Below are 12182 nucleotides of genomic sequence, written 5' to 3' on the forward strand. Positions count from 1 at the left end.
AACTATAGGTCCTGTTACACAAAAGTACACGTTTTAAATCTTTATTTTGTTCTCATTCTCATGAGCAAATCATTTTGAATATAAGCAAAGCAGGATATTACAGTTTTAATGACTGATACCTAGGGGGTATTCTTTCATGGATCACTATTAGCCAACATCTTGAACTAGTTAGGTTTTGCTTTTTTTCCCCATGGGGGAAAAGGATGGACCTTCTCAAAACAACCAGAAAGTTCCTGTTAAACTCTAAACTTTGAATTGTAAAAATGCAACTTTGGACTTTGAGTTGTCATTTTAAAATAATGCAACTAGCTTAGTGGAAGTTATAGTAAAAGATTTAAGTAAATATTTCACCAGAAATAACTTTGTTTTCTGATTTGCTTATGTAGTCATTTCCTTTTCTTCTACCTTTGTCCCTCTGTGCCCCATCCTATGTGCTTTTCAGTATTAATTTCTACTGCACCTATGGGATATGAGGAATTTTTTCTTTTTTTTCTTTTTTTAAAAAGATTTTATTTATTTATTCAGAGAGAGAGAGAGCGGCAGAGACATAGGCAGAGGGAGAAGCAGGCACCATACAGAGAGCCTGATGTGGGACTCGATCCCGGGTCTCCAGGATCACACCCTGGGCTGCAGGCGGCGCTAAACTGCTGCCCGAGGAATTTTTTTTCAATACTGAACCATGCACATGTCTTGAGAACCTCTTATGTTTGGTGCTATACTACATGTGTTATGGAGACTATGAGTTATTGGGCAGTTTTATAAGAGGCTAACACAAAATTAGGGAATAGTTGATAAGCTATGTTGATAAAATGAATAGGAATTAGAGGAAGTACACGTTAGTATGGATTTTGAATTTTGGGCATACTTCTGCAGGAGCTTGAACTCCATTTTAGGGCTTGTAGAATGTGTTGGATTATATTAGGAAAAGGGAATATTGAAGGCTAGTGTGAACAAGCGATGAAGGTGAAAATGTCTATACAATATTTCACCAAAGAGTGAAGAGACTGATCAGATTCGTGGGTAGGATGGCTTCTTTATTAGTTTTAATAAAACTAGCAGTGATAATAATGCTCAGTAAGTGCTAACATTACTGTGTACTAAGGATTTTGCTAAACACTTCATCCCTATTATTTAATCTCAATGACCCTGAAGCAGGTTTTACTTGCCTTTTCTTACAAACGAATTAGGGGGGTGGAGGGGGCAGCTACATACCTTGTCCAAGGCCGTATAGCTGTAAATAGAGGTAAAGCCACAGTTTGAACATAAACCTCTAACCCCAAAGCCTATTTTGGATAAAAAGGGGTTGGGGAGGATATAGAAGGCACTGAAAGCCATGCGCTGGGTAACATGGGACAAAATGAGTAATAAAGGAGAATGTACCTTCCCTTATGGAGGAATGGGTTGGTTCAAATGTACCTTTCTACTGAGAACAGTTCAAGAAGTTAGACAAAACAAAACTCTGTCTGAGGGACTTGAAGGCTACCAAGGCAGTGAGGAATTATAGGACCAAGATCCAGGAGAGAAGGAAAGCCTAGAGAGATAAACCTGGCATTCAGTGCTGCTTATTCCCTAGAAATACTGGTAGATTCTAAAAGGAGTATCTGAGGCTAAGCAGCATTTTCATTTCAAAAGGCAGTCAGGCTGCCATGGGTAGAGATGAATAGGGGCAAAATCCTAGACTTTTGATTGTGATTGTGATGGGCCAACCCAAAAAGTGAAGTAAACTGGAAATACTCTGTCACAGGAAGTAAAGCCCAGATTCAAGTAATTTAAAGCACTGAGCAGATTATGATGATCTAAGATTGCTAATGCTCTTAGCCTAACTCCCTTTCAGAAACAAAAATGAACCCTTTTTGGAGGAAGATTATCTCTAGAGTTTTTCATATATGATTTCTAGTTTTCTACTAAAAAAAAGAATCAAGCATACAAAACATGACTAAAAACCAACAGAAACAACCTTAAAAACCAACCCATAGGAAATCCCGATATTAGACTTCTCAGTCTTTAAAGTAATACATGTTCAAGGAATTGCTTGACAAAATTAATCACCTTAGCCAAGAGTTGGGAATTTAAAAATAGAAATTCTGGAGCTGTGTTAAAAACTCAGTTGATGAGTTTCGCAAAAGATTAGACACAGCTGGAGATGAATCAGTAAACTGGGAGAGAGACCAGAAGTAAATATCCAGACTAGAGCACAGAGAGATAAAGGTTTAGAAAACAGAGAAGAATCTAGGAGAAAGATGGAGTAAGGTGAGGAGGTCTAATATATTTGTCACTGGAGTCCCAGGAGAAGAGGAAAGAGAAATGATAAGGTTTTTCAAAACTGATGAAAGCTATCACAGATTCAAGAAGCACTGTGATTCCCAGGCAAGATAAATACAGAAAGCCATATATAAATATACGAAGAGACCTGAAGATAAAAAGAAAAATGTTTACGTAGCCAGAGGATATGACCTTCAGGAGTGCCACACTGACTTTCAATTGATTTCTCAATGGAAACAAAGTAAGTCAGAATACAATAGAATGAAATCTCTAAAATGCTTTATGACTATAACTTCCACCTAGGATTCTATACCTGTGAAAATATTCTTACATAATTAAGGTGAAATATAAAGGCAAAGACAAACAAAAAAACAGAAATCATTGCAAGCAAACCCCCACTGAAAGAAAAACTAAGCACTTTTTTCATGTAGAAGGGAAATGGTCTCACCCAGGAGTTTGGCAATGTTATAAGGAATGTAAAGCTCTAGAAAGGGTCAGTCTAAATGAATTTTGATGGCATGAAACAATAACATCTTATGATGTTCAAAATACATTAAGTATTAAAATGCACGGCAGCAGTTGTACATGAAAGGAATTTGGGGCAGACGAGTCTAAACTGTTTTCTGGTCCTTGTATCGTCAAGGATGCGTGTTGCAATAATTTCGGGGAAACAATGAGAGTAAAATAATGTGTAATTAACAAGCTTATAAAGGGGAAATACTGAATGATTTTTTTAAAAAAAGGCAAGGAAAGAATAAGAAATGGGAAACAGGAAGGAAGGACATATAGAAAGCATTTAAATCCAAATATGTAGATAAGTATATGAAAAAGGACAAGATTTGTTTCTCCACCATAAATTCTGGCAAAGCGGTTGAGACTGCTAATCAGTGGATGGGATTAGTGCCAAGACATTGGAGAGAAGGCAAGCTGGAGAGACCTTTCAGAGGAAAGATATCACCTGTATGTTTATAAATCAGATGGGGCATAAAGATAAGGTGGGGGGGGGGGGCAGGGGAGACAGAGCTGCAGATTTTTAGCCTGAGAGAACAGAAGGAAATATTTAAGGAGTGCCAGCCTGGGAGAAGAATGGCTTGCTTCTTTGAACGAGGTGAGTATTGGACTTGTAATCAAAGCTCATTTACGGGCAATTAAGTTTGTGGCTCTTTTATAAAGAGATTGTTCAGATGTAAGATGGAGACTTAAAGTCGGCACCGGACAGTCGCAGTTTATTATCGATGACTATAGGAATGAATGTAAATTCAACAAAAGTCAAAGAACCCTTCTGGGTACAGGTTCTGTAATGAGCCCTAGGCATCTAGTGACAAACCAGGCAGGCCCGGTGCTTGCCTTTGTGTCTCAGAGGGCCAAGGAGGGGAATCTGGAAGTAAAAAGGAGGAAGGCAGATAGAAAAGGAGGAGAGAGGAGGAGTAATTGCCTGAGAAGGGAAGCCACTCCGTCATGCCAAGGATAGATTCCGCCTCCAATTTTATGTCACCCGGGAAAATGCTAAGGTGTCATACCTCCATGCAAGTCTCAGTTGAGAACATCAACATAATATTAAATCTTCGGCAGCTTTCTCTTAACACAAGGTGGGGTTGGTGGAAACAGAATCAGATTTTCACATATCTTTGTCTTTGAGCTTCGTCTTTGTTTATATCACAGCCTGTGGATTTTATTCTCTCTCCTCTCTCTTTGTCCCTCTGTCACTCTAGTCCTGTCCTCCTCTTCATCTCCCTCTTTACTCACTCAATTATGTAACTGATGAGCAGTGTTTGCTATAGACAGGCCAATGAGAGAAGCAGTCTACACTTCTCTTTTTAAAAATTGCTTTTTTTATGTGGTCTTCTTGTTTATGGCCCAAGGCATCTGTGATAAGCAATCAGCTCACTCATCCCCAGTACCAGGACAGAGGTAGGAAGCCTTCAGGGTCCTATTTGTGGATCTGAAATACACTTGATGAAGAAGTTAAAGACTAAGAAAGCCTATTTTTTTCTTGCTTCCAATAAAAGTGTGTGTGTTTACTGACGTCTTTTATAACAGTTATAAGCACAGAAAAAAAAAAACATTTAAATCTGTCCATTGAGGCACCGATGGCTAGTTCCATACAGTTTTAGAATTTGTGTGCTAATTGTGTGGTGGGCGAGGTAAACATTGGTGTGGTACCTAAAATAGAGCAGTGTCACTTTGCATCACTGCTCTGCGGTCACTGTGCCCTGATGCAGCCGTTGATTCTGATGGCCCGGGTGGACTGCAGGAGCTTTGTGGCCCTGGATCCTTTGACTGTCTTCACTCATCCTTGCGAGGCTTTTTTCTCTCCCTCTTATCATTCCCTTCATCAGTATTCTTTTCCAAGGACTTCCCTGCACCCCAATCCCTACTACTTTTCTAAGCCTTTTCCTCCCAAAACCAGTTCTTATTAGTGGTCTAGAGACCTTGCAATCTCCTAAGAATTAGTGAAAGAAAGGTTGGGGTTTACAAATACACCAAAGACGAAACTGAACACAACTACAACTGCACAGCCAAGCCCAAAACCACTGAAGTGGTAGGAAAAGGCTTGGATCAGTGATGTTTAATATCTTCGTGTGCAATTTCACTGATGCTGCCAGTGAAACATTCTGGCCTAACGAGGATGGCCCAACTGTTTTTCTGTCCTTCTTGGACAGTTTTTGTCACTCTGTTACTTAAACTTGATGAGTGTGCATGGCAAGCCTAAGTGCAATATGACCTTGCTACAGTAGCTTTCTGTAGAGCATAATTCATGATGTAATATAAAAATATGCATATTAAAGACTAATATCCAGAGAGGCAAGAGTCACTGATTTGAGACCCTTAGTATATGAAAGAAAACCACTAACAAGAATAATTTGTCCTCAATTTTTCTTTATTTAAATGGTATTGCAAACATTTATTTCTAAGATGTTGGATTTAAAGTATCCTGTGGGGCTCCTGACTGGCTCAGTCAGTGGAACATGTGACTCTTGTTCATGGGGTTATAAATTCGAGCCTCATGTTAGGTGTAGAGATTACTTCAATAAAATCTTCAAATAAAATAAAAATAGGGGCCCCTGAGTGGTTCAGTTGATTGAGCGTCTGACTTGATTTCTGCTCAGGTCGTGAGATCAAGCCCCATGCTGGCTCTGCACTTGATAAGAGTCTGCTTGTCTTTATCCCTCTCTGCTCCTCCTCCCACACTCTCCCTCTCTCAAATAAATAAAAAAAATAAAATATTAAAAAAAATAAAGTTCCTATATAGCTCTTCATGCAGTGTTGCAGTTGTAAACATTGATCATCCTTTTTGTCTTTTTTAGTTTTTACATACTGGTTAACCCCGGGCCAATGATTAAACCCGTGTAATCATCTGTCAAGATCTGAAGGAACCTTGAGCTCAACTTTTTTTTAACCTTTTCTGGAACTGGATTATGTTTCAGAGTATCAGCATGAAAAAAAAACCATAAATGGCAAGCTACCTAAAATTTGGAAGCACACTTGTCTTGAAACAACAAAAGTGTGGTTTTGTTTTTATTGCTGTGCTTTGGAAGGGAGCAAATTTTTTTTTACTTTTGTAAAAATCTGGAATATTCAGCTTGATCAAGATATACTTAATTTCTCCTTATTTCGAGTCCTTTATTACAAAATTCTTTGAATGCCTTACATTTCCTTCAATCCAGGGTAAAAAAGAAAATTTCTGTGTATTTTGCAATTGATAAATTCTTCAACTCTGGCCAATTTAAAGAGAAACTGAATCTGATTTCAACTTTGAAGTTTCTGATCTTTAATATTTCTTTATATTCTGTTTAAGACTTTGAATTCATTCTGGCTTATCTGTGTCGTAGTGGTTTCATGCTGGATTCAGACTGTGGGTTTAAATCCTGGCTTTTCCACTTACTACCATTCTGTACCTGTTCTCTCAGTTAAATTGGAGAAATTGAAAGTGTGAACCTCCTAGGCATGAGGTAAAAAGAAGTGAGTTAATATGTGTAGAGTTCCTAGCAAATTAGAAGGCTTCAGTAAGTGTTAGCCATGGCCACTGTTCTGAACTGGCTGATAGTCTTTTTACAATTCAGGAATGCCAGATGGAATGATTGATTTATACATGACAGGTGTTCTTCGGAGAAATGCAAAGCTTACCTGGGTCACAGACACCTGTGTCAGTCATCAGCATTCCAGCATTTATTCACCCAAGAGCTGAAATACTTTTCAGCCCCAAGGTGTGGCACATATATGTTTTAAATCACCCCCCTCCCTAATGCTCCATTTTTCTTTTGGCCCCAGGTGATTTCTGAAAATGCCATCAGGTGAGGGACAGTCATCGATTATAGTCTCTTCTCCTTGGCAAGTGACCTCTTGCCCAGCTTAATTAATAGCTTAACTTTTGGCAAGTGATAACACATAGCAATTAAATCTGGTTTACTATTATCCTCTCTCGTGGGGGAAGCAAGCTGATAGTACTTTGTGTAACCGTCAGCAGTCCTTGCTTAGGGCGTGCTCTGTAACCTGGGGCCTCACCTTCGGGTCACTTCCCATCAGGCTGGTAGCTCCACACAGTCAGCCCTCTCAGAGATGTATTATTTGCCTTTGCTTCTAGTCCATTGAAAAACTCAGATGATTTCTAGTTAATTTTCAATTTTTTTCTTAGGTACTTTTCCCTTCTATTTTTATGACTAACCAAAAATGATGCAAATTTAAGTATTCTGAAAGTCATTTCTTCCTCTGTACTGTCACTGCATCTCCAAACTGACCCTGGTCTGTGGGCATTGAGGTAACTGCATATCTCTTCACTCTTAAAACTTTGGTTTTTCAGACCAGACTAAATCTAAACAGAGCTGTATTTTGGTTGCGACTTTATTTAATACAAATGAAAGTTTATCTTGTCATCCAACTGGGTTTAAAAAAAAAACTTTCTCATTTCATGGTTTGAACCATTTAAATCAGATTTACTGGGTCTGAATAAGGGACATGCCTTATAAAAAGCAGGCTGTATGGTGTTCTGGACTCCCTAGCATCTATTTTCCTTCTTTTTTTGTTTTTTTTCCAAATTACTTTAGAACTTAGAAGTTCCTGTTCCCTCTAGCCACGTTTTTCCTGTTTGTGGTGGTGGGCTTCACCTCCTGCTAACCCTACCACGGAAGTGCTTTCTTGGGGCCTTGCCTTCCCAAAGCAGCCTTTTCACGTCTCCCTATAAATCACCCCAACAGAGATTGTGGCACACTCCTTAGCGTTCCTTTCTAAGGAACAGTCCATGACCTTTCGATTCAGATTCACTGGTCGCTGGTCAGGTGAGCAGTCAGTAACCGGCGGAGCCACTTTTCTAAGGAGGGTACAGATACGTTGCCAGGTAGGGAAGACTCATCCTGAAGTACAAGCACATATTACCTGGTCTTTGTCCTCATGGGTGAAGTCCCCCGAACTGGAGAATCTGACCCGACTGCCTTCGTTTCCTTTCTACTCCTTGGCTCTTCCTTTCTTTTTCTATGCTCAAATGCATAGAAAATGTTTGTTCTGATTAACTCGCCCAAGTGATCTGCCATTTCCTAAGTGGTCAGCGAGACAACACAGACCTTGAATCTGGCCACCTCTAGCATGAATTGCCATTATTTCTCCTAATGCTCCAGCTGCTCCAGTTTCTCCTGGTCCTTCAGATCCAGTTGCCGCCGTCCCCTCTGGCTCTGCAGTTCCAGCTGCTGGCACTTCCTCAGGTATCTGGCGCTCCGGCCCCTGCTCACTCCCGGCCTTCCGACCCAGACCCAGACACGTGATGGGGGAAATTGACCACCGCTGCTGGATCTGGATCTGGCACTTCTTTTGATTGTTCTCAGAAATCACCTCCACCGGGGGCACAGTCCTCCAGCTTGGGGTCTTCTCTTTGGCTTTTGGTCTCTTCGTCTGCAAATCTAATTCTGCCATCTTAGCTTCTTTAATGAGTTTTCTAATTTTTTTTGTTCTTAATTCAATTAATTTTTGAGCATTTGTGAATTGTTTGGTAGTGTATCAACCACTGACATTTTTCTCCTTGGCAGTTGTACTAATTCATTCCATGTATTCTAATTGCCTTAAACTCTGGGGCTATAAAAACAAAGTGAATCTGCCAGCCTTCTGTGATGGTGGAATAATGGTGGGAGAGGGACTACGGACACCCATCTAGTCTCACTGCCTTATTTTATATTCAGGAAATCTAAGCCACGAGAGGTGAAATAACTTGCTTAAGTCACATAACTTGCTGGTGGCAAAATCAGAAGACCTAGAACTTTGGTCTCCTGATTTCATGCCCAGTGTTTTGACTCTTTTTGGTGAGGGATTGATTCTGTGGATTCCACTGTGGAGACTTCCAAGCTCTCAAGTGAAGAGTAAAGTGTCCAGTTATGTAAGTGGTCCTTGTCCAGGAGCAATAGAGTCGCAGAGCCACTGGAACTCCAGGGGAACCACCTGGTCATCAGTTTGTCATTTTGTTTTTAAAGAAATAACTGGAACAAATTCTATATCCTAAATACCATGCCCTAGAAAAGAGCTTCTCAAGTTCTAGTATAACACTGAATAACTTGGGATGCCCCTAACAAAAATAGACTCGGGCCTTCCTTGCCTAGACCTGCAACTAGAATCCTGCAAAGTAGGGCTTGGAATGTGTGATTTCAAATTTTTCCAGGGGATTCTGGTATGCTTTCTGGGTAAGGACCACTGCTGTGGAGTCTAGCAGTGTTTCTTAAAGGGTGGGCACCTATTTATTTTTTTTAAGATTTTATTTATTTATTCATGAGAGACACAGAGAGAGGCAGAGAGACAAGCAGACTTCCTGTGGGGATCCCGATGCAGGACTTGATTCCAGGACCCAGGGATCATGACCTGAGCCAAAGGCAGATGCTCAACCACTGAGCCACCCAGGTGCCTCTGGCTGGCACATTTAAAAGACATATTTCTGGGCTCCCTCCCTGGACCTACTTTTCTAGAATATCAGGGAATGGGGTCCATCTTTAAGCTCCTTAGTATAGTAACTCTTTACATTAAAATACAGAAAAGCCCTGATCTAGGAGGCTTTGAGCCATTAAACAGCCTAGAACAATGACTTTCAGGTCCTTTGTTCATGTCTCTTAATAAGAAAGCTATTTTATATCATGATTCATCAAACTCCCATAACTAAAACAAAAGTTTCACAAGTCCATTCTTAGCCTTTCTGAGTTCAGTGAACTCTCTTATCATTCTAATCCATCCTATTTCATTTTTTTAAAAGTAAGTAGTTGAATCACACTTGATTGATTTTAAACCCCCCAGCCCGGTGTAGCTCGAAACACTGAGAATTGAGATGTGTTTGTTGATTCTACCTGTCATAGACTCAAACTTTCTCTCTGGAATTCCTCTCCTTTTCCCAATTAGTCCTGCTAGTACCTGCTGGGGTTGCTTGCCTAATGAGGAAGGTCTGCTTTTGCCACAGTCATGCAATCCCGCCCCTGTGTGCAAAGTGAACTGCCTCGGTTCCCTGAGCATGGGGGTGCTTGCCCACTCCATGCTGCTGCTGCTAATGAGCTTATATCAATCACAATGCAAGTAATAGAAAACTCAACCCTCACTAAATAAAGTAAAACAATTTTTTAAAGTAATTCTTTAGTTCCTGGAACCAGCAATGCAACAGTAGCTTAGTTCAGGTGCTAATTCTAGACTCAGACAATATGACCTGGATTCCCCACAAATCTTTTTCTGGGATGGCTCCAGATGTGGCCAGTTCAGCTCCTCTCTTCATGGGGACAGCAGTCCCAGCCACACACTGCCTAGTAGAGCTGAGGAGAGGGGCCCTGTCAGACTGAGCACAAACCTCCATTGGGCTGATTAGACTCCACTCTCTACTGAATCAGTCACCAGGGATCGGGACATGATGCTGGAGCTACGGGTAGGGTCAAATCTCCGGCAAACCACATGGCTGAGGATGAGGGAGAGACCATTTCCTGAAGAGAATTTGAGATACTTCCCAGGAGCAAGAGGAATACGTGGTGGGCGGCAAATGCAGGTGTGCTGTATAGGCCATGCATTCCCCTGGTGTTCCTCTCTGTCTTCTCTTTCCTCAGTTGTGAGGAGCCTTTTCTCACTGCTTTTCACACCTGTGGAAACCAGTCTATTGTCCTGAAGTAGCCACTGTCAAAATCAAGCTCAGGCAGCCCTCGGGGGAAATGACAGTTGAGGTAATTAGAAAGAACTGATTAAAACTCACTACAGAAAAGAACTGGTTTTTAAATGAAACGACAGGAATAGTCTAGTTAAGGGTGAACCAAACTATGCACTTAAGTGGCCAGCATTCACGTGTGCAGTGGGCAAGCCTGTTTTATCTTCCCTGGTGCCCTGTAAATAAACTATGGGCCTGAGGCTTTTCAGGAGGCATCTGAGCACAGTCCGTGCCAAAAATAATCTGTTAGTGACTACTAACAGATTAAAAGTGATAGAAATTAAGTACAAAACTTAAATCTGACAAAGAAAAGTCAGCTGACCTATTGGTTACCTTTCACAGTTGCTTTAGGTGATACCTTTTCTTTCTCAGGCCTTCTGTCATGAAGCAGAACAGAAATATTTTCTACTAGAGGATCTGAAAGTGGATGATAGTTACTTAGTATAAATAATGATCTCTTAAAACAGATTTTTTTACAATCTAGTGTGAAGCAAGAATGCTGACCTTTAAACAATTCTTTTAACAATTCTGGCTTCTAGCCTACTTTTGCAATGGAAGAGTTTAACGTACATAAGCATTTCATATATAAGAAACTGAATCTTAACTTTTTCCTTCAATAAATAGTACCAGGTTCTCTGCTTTGTCACAAATTGCTCCCAAGTTTTCTAAAATACCTGCTTTATACCCAGTATGGTGATCCTGAGCTATGTATCCTGCCCCGGCGACTAGCCTGCCGAGCATTTAGACTTTGTCTTTACTCATGTATTCTTAGAAAATTCTTATCCAAAACATTTTTTCATTGTTTTTTTTTCTATAAAAAGGATACAAAATAAGTACCTTAAGGTTTGTATTACTCTCCTAACTTGGTCTGTAATTTGGCATAAAAGCTTTAAATTCTTCCTCATAAATTTATTCTTTTTTCTAACAATATACCCATTCATTTCTAATTTTCTAATTTCTATCTTTTGAAACCTCTAGCATTTTAATTGCTTACGGAAACTAATCAGTATCCTATCCTTGACAATGATTTCATTAAGATCTGATTTTTTTAAACGAAGTTTTTCATATATGTTATTATATTTTGGTCTATAGTGTGGCTTGATCTAAGAACCCAGTCTACCGTTGAGAATCTTAGTAAGAGAATTCCAGGAAATAATAACTTTGTCAAGGTAAGAGATCTCTTTAAAAGTATACTATAAGAATGCTTATTTAAAAAAAGGGTTTAGAGATTTCAACTGAAAGACTATTTGGGCCTTACATCCTTTTGCATAATAGTTAATTGATACATTTTACAGACTATTTCTCTGCTGACAATTGAGGACAGCTCAAGTATTTACCTTCCTGTCTTCATGCCTTAAGGTGGATTAGAGCATTCATATTCTGAGGTTGATAGGCTGGAGGGGATTATAAAATAGTGTCCTAGTGGCTTAAACCATACTCCCTCATGTTTTCTTCTATCTGTCAAAGAAAGTTCTGGATGCTTTTTACTTTTTAGGCATCTAGATTCAGGGAGAAAAAGTTAAAAGACACTAGCCCCTCACTGAACTCCTTTTCCACTTTCTTCCTATGAAGAAGGCTGATAAAAAGTGCCTGTATTTCAGTCTATATGTAGAGCTCTCTTCAGTTAAGTGGAGAGAATTTTTGAAATAGGCAAGGTATTTTTCTTAGGAAGATCAAGGCCCACTTCTAACATCCAAAGGAAGTTCTCTTTTTTTGGTTTATCCCCTTTATATTTATTTGTCAGTGGGACTCTTAGGACAGTGGTTCTTGGTTC

At 39.8% G+C, this 12182-nt stretch overlaps 1 protein-coding gene across 10 annotated transcripts in view; it reads left to right on the plus strand.

The window, feature by feature from the left end:
* Positions 1-12182, plus strand: part of GK (glycerol kinase) — an 86802-nt gene that overhangs the window by 32051 nt on the left and 42569 nt on the right. For 6 of the 10 annotated variants that reach the window (XM_038587139.1, XM_038587134.1, XM_038587138.1 and 3 more), the window contains exons 5-6: positions 7875-7958; positions 11501-11577. In XM_038587139.1, the coding sequence (XP_038443067.1) occupies positions 7875-7958; positions 11501-11577 (161 nt within the window). The remainder of the gene's footprint in view (positions 1-7874; positions 7959-11500; positions 11578-12182) is intronic. The other 4 variants (XM_038587137.1, XM_038587141.1, XM_038587140.1 and 1 more) reach the window with 1 other exon arrangement.

This window comes from Canis lupus, chromosome X (assembly GCF_011100685.1).
Source record: "Canis lupus familiaris isolate Mischka breed German Shepherd chromosome X, alternate assembly UU_Cfam_GSD_1.0, whole genome shotgun sequence".
Classification (NCBI taxonomy): Eukaryota; Metazoa; Chordata; class Mammalia; order Carnivora; family Canidae; genus Canis; species Canis lupus.